General features: G+C 43.1%; 1 protein-coding gene across 1 annotated transcript; it reads left to right on the top strand.

Annotated features, from left to right (window-relative positions):
• On the top strand, window positions 1-16,921 carry dohh (deoxyhypusine hydroxylase/monooxygenase). The gene is made up of 4 exons (XM_072244110.1): window positions 1-319; window positions 7,066-7,142; window positions 11,787-12,021; window positions 14,288-16,921. Exons 1-4 carry the CDS (start codon window positions 46-48, stop codon window positions 14,599-14,601), a joined length of 900 nt encoding a protein of 299 aa, XP_072100211.1. The 5' UTR covers window positions 1-45; the 3' UTR covers window positions 14,602-16,921.
• The last annotated feature ends 2,269 nt before the right edge of the window (window positions 16,922-19,190 follow it).

Below are 19,190 nucleotides of genomic sequence, written 5' to 3'. Positions count from 1 at the left end.
GTTACGGGCTGAGGCGCGATTTCACGTGGTTCCGGCTGGTGAAAGATGGCGGACGGTGGGGTGGTGGAGGTGATCGGCAGGATTCTGGTGGACGTATCGAAGCCGCTGAAGGAGCGGTTCCGGGCGTTGTTCACCCTCCGCAACCTGGGTGGACTGGCCGCCATTGAGTGGATCTCGAGGGGGTTCGCGGACGAGTCAGCGTTGTTGAAGCATGAGCTGGCCTACTGCCTGGGTCAGATGCAGGACGAGCGGGCCATCCCGGTGCTCAGGCGGGTGCTTCAGGATGGTAACCAGGAGCCTATGGTCCGGCACGAAGCAGGTGGGCAGCATTGGCAGGTGTACCACCTCTGCCTGCTTCCGTGGGTCTGACACACTAGCCACAGAGTCACTGGCATATGTCGTGAAACTTGTGCTGCGTGTCGTCATGTTGGAAACTAACACGGTATTGTGGTGAATGAGCAGTTAATTACTGGCACTGGAGAAGGTAACTGTTGTTGGGGTGATGGTGCCATGTCCAACTTTTTGATTAAAATAGTCTCATTCGGTGCTATGTTCTGAGGTAACTGACGTGGAAGGTGTCAAATCCGTAGGTGCCATCACATGAGGCTGTAGGTGCTAGACAGGTGGATAGTTCGTAAGATAGTTAACTCTTTCCATCATTAACGCTGCTTTAAAAAGAAACAAGGAAAATCTTAGGTCAGGTAGCATATGTGGAGTTGATGTTTGAGTCATGCAACTACATCAGGACTGATGTGTGTCCAGGTAGCTGGTGCACACTTGATGGGCCAAATGGCTGTTTCCAATGTTATGAGAAATAATTTTCCAAAGAAAATATATGGAAGCATTTCACAGCATTTCTAGATCTGTGTTTAGTTTTAATGCTTACATAACCTAATGTTTTGGATTATTCCTGTCCCCCAACGTGATTCATAACTGGGAATATTAAGTTCAAGTTTGTCATATATAGCCAAACAAAACAGAATTCCTCTGGGTCCAAGTGGCAAAGCACACTATCAACAGCACATAGCACATATGGTATGATAGTAGAAAGCATAATATTCTGAAAAGGGAAGGTGAGCAACCAGAGGTTGTGGTACATATTGATAACCAATGACATGGGAAGAAAAAGGGATGAGGTTCTGAAAAAAAGAATATTGGTTGTTAAGAAGCAGGATCTCAAGGGCAGTAATATTGGGATTGCTGCCTGTGCCACATGACAGTGAATGTAGGAGTAGAATGAGGTGGCAGATGAATGTGTGGCTTAAGAATTGGAGCAGGAGTCAGGGATTCAGATTTCTGGATAATTGGGGCCTCTTCTGGGGCAGATAAGACCTGTACAAAAGGATGGGTTACTCTTGATTCCGAGAGGGTTATATTCTTTCGGGCAGATTTACTTGAGCTGTTGGGAGTGGTTTAAACTAATATGGCAGGAGGATGGGAACCAGTGTGATAGAGCTGACGACTCAGCAGATTTACAAGTAGATGAGTGTAACATGAATGCAAAGAAGGACAAGCCAATAATTGGGTACAAATGCAGACAGAACAAAGTTAATTTGGTACCACAGGCAAAATTCAAAAGGGACAGATAAGAGGTTCTGTGGAAGAGATCGAGAATCCTGGATGGTCTGTTGCCTTCCTGGTGCCAAGGTCTGCGATATCTCAGATCGAGTTCTCGGTATTCTCAAGAGGGAGGGTGAGCAACCAGATGTCGTGGTCCATGTAGGGACCAATGACGTGGGCAGGAAGAGTGAGGAGGTTCTGAAAGGTGAGTTTAGGGAGTTAGGCGCCAAGTTAAAAGACAGGACCTCCAGGATAGCAATCTCAGGATTGCTACCAGTGCCACGTTCAGGGGGGTTTAGAAATAGTAAGATGGCGCAGATCAACACGTGGCTGAAGACGTGGTGCAGGAGGGAGGGCTTCACAATTATAGATAATTGGGCAGTTTTCCAGGGAAGGTGAGACCTGTTCTGGCAGAATGGTTTACGTTCTTGCAGGTAGGTTTGCTAGAGAGGCTCCAGTGGATTTAAACTAGATACAAGGGGGGAGGGGAACCAGAGAGTAGGAACAGATGTAGGGGAGAAGGAAGGAAAAGGAGATAGTAAAGTTGTTTGCACTGTTAGTGATAAACAGAGTAAGAGGTGGAAAATTTCTTAAATGCATTTATTTTAATGCTAGGAGCATTGTAAGAAAGGTGGATGAGCTTGGAGCATGGATTGATACCTGGAAATATGATGCTGTAGCTATTGGTGAAGCACGGTTGCAGGAGGGGTGTGATTGGCAACTAAACATTCCTGGATTTAATTGCTTCAAGTGTGATCGAATCGGAGGGACAAGAGTGGTAGATGTTGCATTGCTTGTCAGAGAAAATATTACAGCGGTGCTCTGACAGGATAGATTAGAGGGCTTGTCTAGAGAGGCTATCTGGGTGGAATTGAGGAGTGGTTGGATGGGAGATGCCAGAGAGTCGTGGTGGATAACTGTTTGTCAGATTTGAGGCTGGTGACTAGTGGTGTGCCTCAGTGATTTGTACTGGGTCCAGTGTTGTTTGTCATATACATTAATGATCTGGATGATGGGGTGGTAAGTTGGATGAGTAAGTATGCTGATGATACTAAGATAGGTGGAGTTGTGGATAATGAAATAGGTTTTTAAAGCTTGGAGAGAGATTTAGGCCAATTAGAAGAGTGGACTGAAAGATGGCAGATGGAGTTTAATGCTGATGTGTGAGGTGCTACATTTTGGTAGGACTAATCAAAATAGGACACACATGGTAAATGGTAGGGCATTGAAGAATGCAGTAAAACAGAGGGATCTAGGGATAATGGTGCATAGTTCCCTGAAAGTGGAATCTCATGTGGATAGGATGGTGAAGAAAGCTTTTGGTATGCTGGCCTTTATAAATCAGAGCATTGAGTATAGGAGTTGGGATGTAATGTTGAAATTGTATAGGGCATTGCTAAGGCCAAATTGGGAGTATTGTGTACAGTTCTGGTCACCGAATTGCAGGAAAGATGTCAACAATGTGCACAATTCTGATTTGATGGAGACAGATGTGAGAAGCACGGAGGAACATCTGGAGAAACTTCTGAAATGCCCGGTTCGCTGCCGCTGCTACTGTGTGATCAAGAATCTCCGGAGGGGAAGGCCCCAAATCCTCGGCTTTGCCTGTTGCTGGCGGATGGGGCTGGGGTCAAAGCGCTCGGCAGAGATGGTGCTCGGTGTCGGAGAGCTGGTCGGAGCCTCGAAGTTTTCGGATGGACTCAGAGTTGGACTGTGGTCAGGTGCTTCCAGGATGCTGCATCTGCAAGTTTGTGGCACTGGAAGCTCATGGCAGGGAGAGTTTTCTTCCTTCTACCGTCTGCGTGAGATGTTGGGACTTTCGAGAGACTTTGAGACTTTTTTTCCCTTGCCCATAATCTGTTCTTCATCAAATTACGGTATTGCTTGCACTGTTGTAACTATGTTATAATTATGTGGTTTTTGTCAGTTTTTCAGTCTTGCTCTGTCTTGTGTTTCTGTGATATCACATTGGAGGAACATTGTATCATTTCTTAATGCATGCATTACTAAAATGATAAAAGAGGACTGCGTGTCCTCATAATCCAATAATAACAAAATAGAGAGTACAGAGAAGATTTACTAGAATGTTACCTGGGTTTCAGCACCTAAGTCACAGAGAAAGGTTGAACAAGTTGGGTCTTTATTCCTTGGAACGTAGAAGGTTGAGGGGGGACTTGATAGAGGTATTTAAAATTATGAGGGGGATAGATAGAGTTGATGTGGATAGGCTTTTTTCATTCAGAGTAGGGGAGATTCAAACGAGGACACGAGTTGAGAGTTGGGCAAAAGTTTAGGGGTACCACGAGGGGGAACTACTTTACTCAGAGAGTGGTGGCTGTGTGGAACGAGCTTCCAGCAGAAGTGGTAGAGGCAGGTTTGATATTGTCATTTAAAGTAAAATTGGATAGCTATATGGACAGGAAAGGAATGGAGGGTTATGGGCTGAGTGCAGGTTGGTGGGACTAGGTGAGAGTAAGCGTTTGGCATGGACTAGAAGGGCCGAGATGGCCTGTTTCCGTGCTGTAATTGTTGTATGGTTATATGGGTGCAGATGTAGAACTGAAGGTGCTGTATTTAAATGTGCGTAGCATTTGGAGTAAGATGGAGGAACTTGCAGCGCAGTTATAGATTGGTCGGGATGAAATTGTGGGTATCAATGAGTTGTGGCTGAAAGAAGCCCATAATTGTGAGCATAACATCATAGGATGTACTTTATATTGAAAGGACAGGCAGGAAGGCATAAGTGGTGATGTGTCTCTGTTGGTAAGAGAAGGAACTATATCTTTAGAGAAAGGTGACATAAGGTCAGCAGAGAATGTTGAATCTTTGTAGGGTGACCCAAGAAACTGCAAGAGTAAAGAAACCATTATGGGAATCAGTTATAAGCTTCTAAATAGTAGCCAAGATGTGGGGTTAAGATTTGAAAGTGAGCTGGAAAAGGCATGTAATAAGGGTAATGTCACAATTGTAATGGGGCGGGGGGCTTCAATATGCAAAGGGATTGAGAAAATCAGGTTGGTGTTGGATTGCCAAGAGGGAATTTGTTGAAAGTCTGAGATGGGTTTTTAGAGCAGCTTGAACCGACTTGAGGAAAGGCTATCCTGGATTGGGTGTTGTGTAACAACCCAGAGTTTGTTAGGGAGCTTAATGTAAAGGAACCCTTAGGAGGCAGTGATCATAACATGATTGAATTTGTACTGCAGTTTGAGAGGGAGAAGCACAAGTCACATGGATCAGTATTACAATGGAATAATGGGAATTACAGAGGCATGGAGGAGGTGGATTGGAGGGGGATACTGATGGGGATGACAGCAGTTTCTGGGAATAGTTCACAAGGTGCAGGATAGATATGTCCCACAGAGAAAGAAGGCCTCAAATTGCGGGGCTAGGTAACCATGGCTGACAAAGGAAGTTAAGGACTGCATGAAAGCCAAGACAGGAGCATATAAGATAGCGAAAGTGAGTGGGAAGTTGGATGATTGGGAAATCCACCAAAAGACAACTAAAAAAAGTTGTAAGAAGGGAAAAGATGAAATATGAGGACAGACTAGCCAATAACAAAGCAGAATACCAAAAGTTTTTTCAGTTATTACAAGGAGTAAAAGGGAGGTGAGAGTTGATATTGGACCACTGGAATACTGTGTTGGGAAATATATGATAATGCATGTTGGTAAAAGGAACAATAGTACAGACTATTATCTAAATGGGGAGAAGGTTCGAACATCAGAGGTGCAGAGGGACTTGGGAGTCCTCATGCAAGACTCTCAGAAGGTTAATTTACATGGTGGGTCTGTGGTAAAAGAGGCAAATACAATGCTGGCATTTATTTCAAGGGGAATAGAATATAAAAGCAAGAAGATAATGCTGAGCCTTTATAAGACACTAGTAAGGCCACACTTGGAGTATTGTCAACAGTTTTGGGCCCCATATTTCAGAAAGGACACTTCACTGATTGGCCTAATCTCAAATAATAATGAAGCAGCCTACAGAGAAAAAGTCATCACCCTGATACAGTGGTGTCAAGAAAACAACCTCTCCCTGAATGTTGCAAAAACAAAAGAGCTGGTTGTGGACTACAGGAGGAGTTGAAACAGGCTAACCCTTATTGACATCAATGGATTTGGGATTGAGCGAGTGAACAGCTTTAAGTTCCTCGGCATAAACATCACAGAGGATCTCGTGGTCTGTACATGCTGTGTGGTGAAAAAGGGACAGCAACACCTCTTTCACCTCAGACGATTAAAGAAGTTTGGTATGGGTCCCAAAATTGTAAGAACTTTCTATAGGGGGACAATTGAGAGCATCCTGACTGGCTGCATCACTGCCTGGTATGGGAACTGTACTTCCCTCAATTGCAGGACTCTGCAGAGAGTGGTGCAGACAGTCCAGCGCATCTGTAGATGTGACCTTCCCACTATTCAGGACATTTATAAAGATAGGTGTGCCAAAAGGATCCGAGTCACCCCAACCACAAACTGTTCCAGCTGCTACCATCTGGGAAGCATTACCACAGCATAAAAGCCGGGACATCATCTTCCACCAGGCCATCAGACTACATAATTCATGCTGACGCAACTGTATTTCTATGTTATATTGACTATCATGTTGTACATACTATTCATCATAAATTGCTATAAGTTGCACATTCAGATGGCGATGTGACGTAAAGATTTTTACTCGTATGAATGTAAGTAATAAAGTCAATTAAACTCTCATTGGAGAGTTCAGAAGTGGTTCTGGGAATGAAGGGGTTAACATAGGAGGTTTTGGCAGTTTTGGGCATGTACTCACTGGAATTTAGAAGAATGCCGGGGGGGGGGGGTGCGGATGATCTCATTGAAACCTATTGAATGTTGAAAGGACTAGATAAGGTGGATGTGGAGAGGATGTTTCCTTTGGTGGGTGTATCCAGAATTAGAGGGCACAACCTCAAGATTGAGGGGTGACCTTTCAGAACAGAGGGAAGGAGGATTTTTTTTTTAAGCCAGAGAGTAGTAAATCTGTGGAATGCTCTGCCACAGATTGCAGTGCAGGCCAAGTCTGTATGTATATTTAAGGCAAAAGTTGATTGGTCAGGACGTCAAAGGATATGGCGAGAAGGCAGTTGTATGGGGTTGAGTGTATTCTGGGATCAGCCATGATGGAATGGTGGAGCAGACTCGATGGGCTGAATGGCCTGATTCTGCTCCTATGTCTCATGGTCTTATAATCACAAAAAATATAAAAAGCCCAAGTCTCTGAATGGCATGGCCTGTTGATTGATGGCGCGTGGGACGTTGTCCTTGTCCAGCAAGTACTTCCACTGAAGTTGTGATCTTCATACCGTTGACAATACCAGCAATAACTGGTCTTAAAGCAGCTTCAAATTGATTGCCTTTTGTTTCTATTTGCAGTCATGGTGTATGTTTCTAATCAGTTTAGATCAGATTACCATTAAACATTCAAAGAACTTTTCCTGAATTGCATTTGAACTGATGTCTTTTTTTTTTTGTAATGTTATTTCAGGAGAGGCATTAGGAGCTATCGGAAAACCAGAGGTCCTTGAATTATTAAGAAAATATTCACATGATCCAGTGATAGAAGTAAGGTACTTTTAACAGAATTTTACAGATCATCATTTTAATAGATTGCATGCCTTGTATTAGTTTAAAGATTTTGAAAGATGCACTTTTCATTGTATAGTATAATTTTGATTTATTTGTTGAGATACAGTACGGAATAGGCCCTTCCGGCCCTTCAAGCCATTCCAGCTCCTTAACTTAATCCTAGCCTAATCACAGGACTATTTACAATGACCAGTTAACCTACCAGCAGGTACATCTTTGGAATCCAGAGCACCTGGTAGAAACCCGTGCAATCACAGGGAGAACGTACAAACTCCTTGCAGGCAGCAGTCGAAATTGAATCTGGGTTGCCTGTCTTGTAAAGTGTTGTGTATCGTATCACCACTTTGAATGGGAAAATTAATTTATTGGTAGATGTGTGGTAATAACTTCAAATTTTCTATAAGACAAATCATGGATTAATTTATTAAATTCCAATGCTGCTTTCATTTCATTATATAACCATATAGTTCTTGTTGGTGTAGAATTTATCTATTTAAGTGGTTATTTTCTCCCCCTCAGGGTTTCTGGTAATTTCAGAACTGTGACTAGCCATTTAATTCTACTGTTCTTCATTTTCTTGCTTCAATTTGACCCCATTGATGGGAATTAATGACACCACTCTCCATGTCCAGAGATCAATCAGTAAAGGGCACCAGCTGGAAAACAAACATCTGGGTGGGAGGCTGCTGCACATGTGTCTTGCCCTTTTAAGTTCCAGTTTGTGTTTGGGAAAGGTAACGGAATTATTAGGGAGCATAAATCAGTGGCGATCACAGAGAAATAGATTCAGTAATTGAACTGACTTGCTGATTTTTGGATTACTTAGTCCATTAGTTTTTTTTTTTTTTTTTTTTTTTTTTTGGAACATAGATCCTGACCCCGCTCTTCACCTTTGTACAATATACAGTATACGTTACCATCAATGCTGGGGAATATCCGTGTTCCAACTCTCCCTGAGTCTGCTGGCAACATTAGCCTAGGTAGCCGACTTGCAGAATGTACAGTATGTTTATTTTTGGGTACTTTTTGTGACTCCTCAGACTAAGTTGCCTCTCATTAAAGCCTCACCATTTAAACAGCGATGCCCTCTTGATGCGGTCACATTCACTGGATTGTGAATCACTGGGGTAGTTGGTCTTGAGTTGCTCATTTAGTAGGATTTGCGTTTTATCATTGGTACCTTTTACTTATTTGGAGACAGTGGAACAGGTCCTTCCAGTCCGAGGAGACGTGCTGCCTAGCATCCCACCTGTGTTTAACCCTAGCCTGACTGAGGCCTCCGGTCAGAGTCGACCATGGATGTTGAGTCCTAGCTGTCTAGATACACAAGCCAAAGCAGTATGACATGGAGAGCAGACTCCCTCTCCATACAGCTGATGAATCCAAGGGAACGGCAGTGACTGATACAGTTTGCCACCAGCAGCATTGTAGAAGTTACCAATCAGTGTTGAACTCAACAGAGGACTGCCTTAGGGACTGGAGCTCTGGACTTTTTCTGTTAGTGTAAATGGTTCTGCTGGGCTTAGTAGCTAAGCCAAGTGTGATGGCCAGGAGCTGGGCTTGGTTGCCCGAGGCTATTTGAGAAGCATGCCATTGGGAGCATTTAATAGGTAGTAGGATGCTGCTGGTACCAAACTATCAATCTCTGCTGTTCACAAACAAGAGAATATCGGCAGATGCTGGAATCTGAGCAACACACAGAATGTTGGAGGAACTCAGCAGGCCCGTCAGCATCTGTGGAAAAGAGTAGAGTCGACATTGGTCGGGGTCGATCATGGATATTGCATCCTGGCCCTCTAAGTCTATGCAAGCCAGTGCAGTATGATATGGAGAGCAAGCTGTTGCTCATGCAGCAAACTCCCCTTCTCCACGTAGCTGATGAATCCAAAGGAACAACAGAGATCACACAAAATGCTGGAGGAACTCAGCAGGCCATGCAGCATCTATGGAAAAAGCAGTTGAGGTTTCAGGCCGAGACCCTTCGGCAGTCCTGAAAATACAGTACTCTTTTCCTAGATGCTGCCTGGCCTGCTGAGTTCCTCCAGCATTTTGTTTGTGTTACTTGGATTTCCAGCATCTGCAGATATTCTCTTGTGAACAACAGTGATTGATAGTTTGGTTCCAGTGGTATTGCAGGAGCTGCCAGTCAGCATTGCCCTCATAGGACTGCCTTATGGAGTCCAGCTCAGAATTTTTCCTTGGGGTTTACTCCCGAAGCCTTCCCCATGATTGGGTATAGCTGCAAAGTAGCAGAGGTTTGAGATAAGAACATAAGAAATAGGAGCAGGAGTAGGCCATCCAGCCCATCAAGCTTGCCCCGCCATTCAATAAGATCATGGCTGATCTCTCTGTAAACTCAGCTCCATTTCCCTGACTTTTCCCCATAAGCCTTAATTCCCTTACTATGTAAAAACCTATCTAACTGTTTCTTAAATATATTTAGTGAAGAAGCCTCAACTGCTTTCCTGGGCAGAGAATTCTGCAGATTCACCACTCTCTCGGGGGGGGGGGGGGGGGAACAGTTTCTCCTCATCTCTGTCCTAAATCTTCTCCCCTGAGTCTTGAGGCAATGTCCCCTAGTTCTAGTCTCACCTACCAATGGAAATAACTTTCCTACTTCTATCTGATCTATCCCTTTCAAAATTTCTTATGTTTCTATAAGATCCCCTCTCATTCTTGTGAACTTCAGAGAGTATAGTCCAGGTGACTCGATTGCTCATGAGTTAACCCCTTCATCCCTGGAATCAACCTAGTGAACCACCTCTGCACTGTCTCCAAAGCCAGTATATCCTTCCTCAAGTGTAGATACCAGAACTGCACACAGTACTCCAGGTGCAGCCTCACCAGTACCCTGTATAGTTGCAGCATGACCTCCCTGCTCTTGAATTCAATCCCTCTAGCAATGAAGGCTAACATTCCGTTTGCCTTCTTAATAACTCGTACCTGCAAGCCAACTTTTTGCAATTCATAAACAAGTATACTCCCAAGTCCCTCTGCACAACAGCATGCTGCAATTTTTTGCCATTTAAATAATCTGCTCTTCTATTATTCCTTCCAAAGTGGATGATCTTGCATTTACCAACGTTGTATTCCATCTGCCAGACCTTGGCCCACTCACTTAACCTATCTATATCCCTCTGCAGACTCTCCATGTCCTCTGTACAATTTGCTTTTCCACTCAGTTTAGTGTCATCAGCAAATTTTGCTACCCTACACTCAGACCCCTCTTCCAAGTCATCAATGTAATTGGTAAACAGCTGCGGGCCTAGCACTGACCCCTGCGGCATCTCCATTCATCACCGACTGCCAACCGGAGAAACACCCATTTATACCAACTCTCTACCTTCTGTCAGTTAACCAATCCACTATCCATGCCAATACACTTCCTCTGACTCCATGCATCCATATCTTACTTATAAGTCTCTTGTGCGGCGCCTTATCGAATGCCTTCTGGAAAGCCAAGTATACGACATACATCTGTTCCCCTCTATCCACTGCGCTTTGTCAAACAGGACCTGCCCTTTCTGAATCCATGCTGCGTTTGTATAATGGAACCACTCCTTTCTAAATGTTTCACTATTTCTTCCTTAGTGACAGCTTCAAGCATTTTCCTGACTACAGACATTAAGCTAACTGGCTTATATTTGCCCGTACTTTGCCCACATCCTTTTTTAAAAAGTGGCATGACAATTGCTGTCTTCCAATCTGCCAGGACCTGCCCAGAGTCTAAAGAGTTTTGATAAATGATTATCAACACATCTACTATAAAACTCCGCATCCCATCAGGACCAGGGGACTTATCTACCTTCAGACCCTCTAGTTTGCTCATCACTATCTCTTTAGTGACAGTGATTTTATCAAGGTCCTCACCTCCCATTTTGTCCACAACATCCTTCTTTGGCATATTAGATGTGTCCTCCACTGTGAAGACCGACACAAAATTGTCGTTCAATGCCTCAGCCATTTCCTTATCACCTAATATCAATTTCCCCTTCTCATCTTACAGGGGACTTTTGATGACTTTAGCCACCCTCGTCAGCTTTATATTTATAAAAACTTTTGCTGTTTTTATATTTTGTGCTAATTTACTTTCATACTCTCTTTTTCCTTATTTCTTGTTTAGTTGTACTGTTGCTTTTTAAAGTTTTCCCAATCCTCCAGTCTCCCACTATTCTTTGTGACTTTGTACGCGAGCTTTTAATTTGATACTATCTTTTATTTCCTTAGTTATCCAATGGTTGGCTCTCCCCACACTTACTGTCCTTTTGACTGGAGTAAACTTTTGTTGAGCACTGTGAAAAATCTCTTTGAAAGTTTTCCACTGTTCCTCAACTGTCCCTACCAAATAGCCTGTGCTCCTAATCCACATTAGCTAACTCCCCCCTCATCTCGTTGTAGTCTCCCTTGTTCAAGCATAATACACTAGTTTTAGATCTAACTATTTCATCCTCCATCTGAATGCCTGTCTAAGTTGGAGTTTTCTTTCTAGATGATTGTAATGGAATCTAAATGAAAGAGGGAAGTTGTGGATTTAGAGAGACTGGGTAGTTTTAATTTAAATTTGATCACTTGTAGCTGTCCTACACTTAGAAATTTAACTTCTGTATTTATTTTTTTTAGGTGGCTGAAACCTGTCAGTTAGCAGTGAAACGAATTGAGTGGTTACAGAACAACAAAGATCAGAGTGAAAGCCAATTCTGTTCCATTGATCCTGCTCCACCAGCCTCTGAGAAAGACATCAGCAAGTTGAGGGAAACGCTGCTGGATGAATCCTTGCCCTTGTTTGATAGATACCGAGCAATGTTTGCCCTTCGGAATATTGGAAGCAAAGAAGCAGTATTGGCTTTGGGAGATGGTATGAATTTTATTGTATTCCTGTCACATTATTAAAGTCATGGATGGGTAGCCTCCAGCCTGATTTATCAACATCCGGTAATTTGTTCCCCCTTCTCTCTTCATATCCATTCTGGCTCCCCTCTTAACCCTTCTCTTCACCTGCCATCACCCTTTTTGGTACCTCTCCTTCCCATTCTCTTGTGCTGTACTTTCCTCTCCAGTCAAATTCTTCCCACTAACCCTTTACCACCTAACACCTTCCAGCTTCGTACTTCATCTCTCTTCTTCCTCCCCCCCCCCCCCCCCACTCACCACCTCCCCCCTCACCTGGTCTCACCTATCAACCTGCCAGCTTGTCTTTAAACTGGAACTGGGAAGGCAAGGAATACAAGTGATTAGTGTCTTGTCATACTGTGAAAATCTATAATGTAAGAGCTGGACATCACCCATGTTATATAATCACATCTTTAAGTAACATTACCCCTTCTCTTCTCATCTGTCTCTCTCTTCTCACCTTCTCTTCTGCCTGTCACCTCCCTGTGCTTTCTCCAATACTCCACTGTCCTCTCCTATTATATTGCTTTACCTTCTCCAGCTATTCCCTCTGTTTCTCACTTCAGTCTCCCTCCCCTACCCACCGACCTTCCTCATCACCTGACAGCTTGTCCTCCTTCCCCTCCCCTACCTTATTCTGGCTGCTGCTTCCTTCCTTCCTTTCCAGTCCTGAGGACGGTTCATTCATCTCCATAGATGCTGCCTGACCTGCTGAGTTCCTCCAGCACTTTAGATTTCCAGTATCTGCAGAATCTCTAGCGTTTACAATTGGATGGAAGCATTTTGCCAGGATTGAAAGGGTGCCACAGTGGCATGGCAGTCAGAGCGATGCCGTTACAGCTCAGTCTTCTGGAGCTCGGAGCTCAATGTCAATGCCATTCTGTAAGGAGTGCCTGTATATCCTCAGCATGGAGTGCGTGGGTTTTCTGAGTCCTCTGTTTTCCTCCCACAGTCTAAAGAGCTGCCAGATAGGTTAATTGGTCATTGTAAATTGTCCAGTGATTGGATTAGGGTTAAATTGGGGTTGTCAGAGGTTGCTGGGCAGCACACCCTGAAGGGCCTATTTGACGCTGTATCTCTCAATACTTTTTAAAAAGTTCTTACTGAACAGCAAAGCCAGCTCAAGGAGAAAGTGGATTATTTTTTTAAATTAAAAAGTAATTCAAGATATCACCTGTAATATTAAATCTAGACTGAGCTCTTTGTAAAGTAAACCATTCTAAACTGTATGATGTAGCCATTAGAAAGTGGCTGAGGCATCTCATAAACATAAGTGATTCGACAGGAAATCCAGAGCAGCACCCATACAATGCTGGAGGAGCTCAGCAACTCGGGCAGCATCTGTGGAAGGGAATAAACAGTTGCTGACATTTTGGGCCAAGACCTCTCATCAGAACTGGGAAGGAAGAAGGAGGGGAGGCACCTCATTGCCATACTAAAAAAAATCATCCACTTCAATTCAACATTAGTCTTCAGGCTTTTTGGGATGGGGAAACCTAGTGCTCTCTCTCTGCCCAAAATAACAAATAAAGGCAATGGATTTTAATTTAAATGGTTTTTAGCTACAATTTTTGTGCATCAGATGCTATTTACTATTCAATACCTCTTGCATCTAATAAAGTAGCCACTGAGAATACGTTCGTGGTCTTGTGCTGTCGCCCATCCACTTCTAGGTTCAGAGATGCTCTGCACACCACTGTTGTAACGTGTGGTTATTTGAGTTACTGCCTGCTTCCTGTCAGCTTGAACCAGTCTGGCCCTCCTCCTGATTTCTCTTATTAACAGGGTGTTGCTCGCTCGCTGGATGTGCTTTTTTTTTTGGGGTTTCTCAAACCATTCTCTGTAAACTGTAGAGACTGTTGTGCATGAAAATCCCAGCAGATCAGCAGTTTCTGAGATGCTTAAACTATGGTCAAAGTCACTTAGATCACATTTCTTCCCCATTCTGATGTTCGGTTTGAACAACAGCTCAACCTCGTGAATATGTCTACATGCTTTTATGTGTTGAGTTGCCAATTGGGTATTCGCATTAATAAGCGGTTGTACCTCATAAATTACACCAGAAAACTGTTTCCATGCAGTTCAGAAAAAGATGCCCCTGTGAAGTAGGAAATTAGTTCATTGTTTATAGTCTTGATGAGTTTCCAGACTTAGACATACCCAGGTCTTGCATGTGGGATCCTCTAAATATAATTTGTGATGTCTAACTGAATATGCATTTTCCTGTCTAGGTTTACAGTGTAGCAGTGCCTTATTTCGACATGAAATTGGCTATGTCTTTGGTCAGATGCAACATGATTCCAGTATTCCTCCGCTGATAACAGCATTGCGAAACATGGATGAAAATCCCATGGTACGTCATGAGTGTGCGGAGGCTTTGGGGTCCATTGCCAAAGAAGCGTGCATGGAAGTACTGAAAGAATACTTGTACGACAAGGAACGTGTTGTGAAAGAGAGCTGTGAGGTGGCATTGGACATGCTTGAATATGAAAACAGTACTGACCTTCAGTATGCTGATGGCTTGGTCAAATTACAGAGAAGCTGATTTGGAGACTCTAACATCTTTATGGGACTTATGTTAATCACTAAAAGACTGTTGGAAGCTTTTTGGGATTTGATGCAATGAGTACAGTACTCAATTCTTAGAACAAACTTTCTCCAGTTTGAGGCATGTATTTTCAAATATAGTTCCTGAATTATGTTGTAGAATTTAAAACAATACATGGAGCGTTATTTATCTGTTGTGTGTCCTATTACAACATGGATCGAAGACATTTGACCCATTAAGTCTATTCTGGCTCTGTCTATTTCTAATCACTTCCCTGCTGTCATCTTTGTTTCATATGACGTGGGTGATCATGGTCTTTCCATGACCATCATTTTTCTTGGCAAAATTTTTTTTACAGAAGTGGTTTGTTATTGCTGCCTTCTGGGCAGTATCTTTACAAGACAGGTAACCCCAGCTATTATCAATATTCTTCAGCGATTGCCTGAAGGCAGTGGTCACATTACTAGGACTTGTGTGTTCACCAGCTGCTCATATAACCATCCATCACCTACCACCTGCTCCCATGGGTTCTTGTGACCCTGACCCTGATCAGGGGGGCTAAGTAGGTACTATACCTTGTCCAAGAGTGACCTACAGGAAAACAGAGGAGTGCCTTATAGCACCTTTGGTAGAGATGCATCTCCACCCTACTAAATTCACCTTGTACTCTACTTCCCTGCCATCCAGCCAGACTAGGCACAACTTGCAGGAACTGATTATTCCACCAGCATGTGTGAAGCAGCTGGGTGAGGTCTGTGAGGTGATGGAGAATGTGCAGATTCTACACAAGCTGAGGTAACGGGGGAGAATGTTGGAAGAGGTTGGGACACGATATAGTGAGCACAACATTCTTGGCTTGTTACTTGCTCCAGTACAAGAGGCTCTAAACCCGGGTCAGATGTACCAGACTTGGTCTTCATCTTCTGTCTAATTTATTAAGGAATTCAAAATTGTGTTCATTTCTGGCCACCTCATTATATCAAGGATGTGGAAGCTTTAGAGAGGGTGCAGGATGCTGCCTGGATTAGAGAACATATCCTAGGAAAGGTTGGAGCAAGGGAGGATGAAAAGTGACTTGTGCAAGGTAAGTCATTGAGTGGGTAGTTAGAGACCTGCACTCAGGGTGGGAATGGTTAATAGCAGGGATGCATAATTTTAAGGTGATTGGAGGAATGTGTAATGGGGATGTCAGAGGTAAATTCTTTACACAGAATAGTGAGTGCATGGAACACCCTGCCAGGGGTGGTGGTAGAGGCAGATGCATTTGGGGCTTTCAAAGAACTCTTCAGATAGAAAAATGGAGGGTGGGTAAAAGGGAACGGTTAGATTGGTCTTAAAGTAGGTTACAGTCAACACGATATTGTGGGTTGAAGAGCTTGTGCTGTAGTGTTCTATGTTAAAATAAAATCTGAAATTGGCTTGAATCTTAGTAATACGTGTCACCAGGCCAAAGCCTGCTTATTGGGCAACAGATATCTAGTTAGCTTATGGAATGTATGGTATTCTGAGCCTGAGGCCTGTCAGTCAGTTGACCATGAATATTGCATCCTAGCTGTCTAGATACGCAAGCCTGGGGCAGTACGATATGGAGAGCAAGCTGTTACCCATGTAGCAAGCTACCCCTCTCCATGAATCTGATGAACCCAAAGAACTGGCGTAGCCAGGTATGGTTTGGTACCAGCAGTGTCAGGAGTTGCCAGTCAGCATTGAACTCAGTGCAAGACTGCTTTAGGAATTCCAGCTCTGGATTTTAACCTTGAGGTTTATTCCCGAACCCTTCCCCATGAGAGGGTACAGCCACAAGGCAGCAGAGGTTTGAGATCAGAGTTTTCCTTCTAGATGAGCTGCCAACTATGGCTGACAAGCCCATCTCCCCAAAGCGACTGGTTTTAAGACACCAGTAATCCCCCTTGTCCTGTCAGTAGAAACTGTTTCACCAGGCCAGGACCTGGACTTGGTTGTTAAAGGCTATTTGAGGCACACACCATTGAGAGCATTTATTAGGTAATGGGAGCTTGTCCCCACTACCGCCCTTGGCTATAACAACCTTAAGGAACCATATTAAGGTGCATGTTGCCACTGCTTCAAATATGTATGAAACAGGACAAAGGTACGTGCAGCATTGAGGCAAAGCATTTCAACTAATTAAATGCCTGCCTAAACTATTGACTTCTGCCTACGTAATGTTCATCTTCCTCTGTTCTCTGCAAATTCATGTCTGTCTCAGACACTTTTAAAAATCTAAATGGCAGTGCATTCCAGGTAGCTATCACTCTAAAATATGAAGCTTGCCACCACTCCCCACCCCCACCCAACACAGATCCATTCCTTCTAGTATTAACCCTTGGAAAAAGATACTGTGTATCTATGCCTCTCATAACCTGATAAACATCTGTGAGGTCTCCTCTCAGCCTCTCCCACTTTATAGAAAACAACTCCATTGGGTCCACCCTCTCCTTATTCCACATACTCTAATCTCAGTACCTTCTCTAGAGCCTCTGCCTTCTTACAATATTAGGGCAACCACAATTGAATAATACTCCCAATGTGTATCCCTAGAGTATGTAAAGCTGCAACATAAGTATCTTGAGTCTTGAATTCAATGCTTTGGTTACTTCAATCAATAAAAGTATAAATGGATGGCATTTGGAGAAGTAAGCTTGGTGCCAGGTATGGCTGCGATCAGAAATGTTTAGATCAATGCAAGCTTAGTGGAGCTAAGAAAGTAATCAAGTTGTACTGTGGAAAGGATGGAGCTTAATTTCTTCCCACAAGCCCTTCATGTTCCTGTTAACACGTGTGTGTGTGTGTGTGTGTGTACACACACACATGCCATGTGACTAGTTCAAGTTTGTTATAGCAGCTAAACAAAAGATTCCTCAGACCAAGGTGCAAAGCACAAAACCTATAGCACTTAAAATAATACTAACAGACAAAAATTTCTGTCGGTGTACAAGTTGACAAAATTTGTGTGTGGCATATAGTTAAACATACTGCTACTGGTGCTGTCGTACGTAATGTCTACTGGGTGGTAGTCTCACAGCCTGGGAGAAGTTGTTGGAAATGCAGCATTTCTGGTAGATGTCCTGGATATGCGGTGGGAGAGAGAGAGAAATGATGATTCTGTCAGCAATCCTCACAATCTTGCAGTTGAACATCTTGTGTATAGAAGTGTGGAACACATGCATTACTGCTTGAAATTCAAAGTGTATCTAGAGATGTCTTATAAGGTGACTACAAATCATCACTGTTTATCCATCTTAAATCTATGGGCACAGTCATTAAAGGTGTCTGATACAAAGATCATTAAGTCTGTTGTGCACATCGATGTGAATTAATCAATATACAAAGGTGAATACTAAATATAATGGCAACACATCAAAGTTGCTGGTGAACGCAGCAGGTCAGGCAACGTCTTCAGAAAGGAATAAAGATTTGATGTTTCAGCTGAGATTCTTCATTAGGAAAAAATAGAGGTAATAATCAATGGTTCACTATATGTTCAGAAATCTGCCGGAGAATGGTTAAAAAAAAAACACTGACTCTTGCTTCCACATCGCCAATCCTCTATTTTTTTGATTGAGAGGTACAGCACAGAAACAGGCCCTTCAGCCCATCTAGTTCATGAAGCTGTTCTAAAATGTTGAGTGTGTGTCTTCAGGCTTATGTACCTCCTGTCTGATGTGGGAAAAGAGCATGTCCTGCATGGTGTGGTCAGTAAAGGTTCATATCCATGATCCCACTCAAGGGTATGAAGGAATGGAGATTTTAGAGGATTAAGAGCAGGAGCGGATAAAGGATATCATTTAATAAAATGTGTCAGCTGGGGTTAATCTGCACAATATGTATTTAGCAATGCAGCCTTTCTGCAATTCATTAGGCAGCTGGAAGGAGGACCTCCAGACATGCGAGCACTGTTTATACACAGATCAAGTTAAAAGTATGACTAATATGCCAGACTATGCAGAATATCCCTTCCAGTACACATCTGGAGAGGCAGTTATGTACAAGGACTACAAACCACCATCAAGAGATGCAATTCACATTCCGAAATATCTTCTGTACTTGCTTCTGGCAGGCCTGATTGTTGTCTCAGTCGCATATGCCATTGTCGGGCACCTAATCAAGGACTTATTTCATGACTTTGCAGGTAAGATACTCGTAAGATACCTCCAATTATAATTTATTTTAATTTTATTTGGAGGCTCTTTCTGTGCCATCCATTTACATCAATGTGACCCATTAACCTGCATGCCTTTGGAACGTCGGAGCAAGCACAAGTGGTCATGGGTCAACGCACTGTTCCCTCTAATTTGTAACGACCATTGTGCGCAAAATTCTTGTGCTGTGCATCTTTTTGCCCAGTGATGACAACAAGTGCGCACTAAATTTTGAAGTGGAAGTAAAGCTGAAGCTATTCTAAGTCCAATAAACTACCAAGTCCAGTTTGTTGTTCATTGTTTAAAAGAAATATAATAACTATCAATAAGAAACTTTGATCTCTTCTGGCTTGTACTGTTTTATTGTTTTCACTCTCATTCATCTGCTCTCTCACAAAACATACAGAACAGGCCTGTAGCGGGATT

The sequence above is a fragment of the Mobula birostris genome, chromosome 26, assembly GCF_030028105.1.
Source record: "Mobula birostris isolate sMobBir1 chromosome 26, sMobBir1.hap1, whole genome shotgun sequence".
In the NCBI taxonomy this organism is placed as follows: domain Eukaryota; kingdom Metazoa; phylum Chordata; class Chondrichthyes; order Myliobatiformes; family Myliobatidae; genus Mobula; species Mobula birostris.
This window is presented reverse-complemented; position numbering and strand designations above follow the sequence as displayed.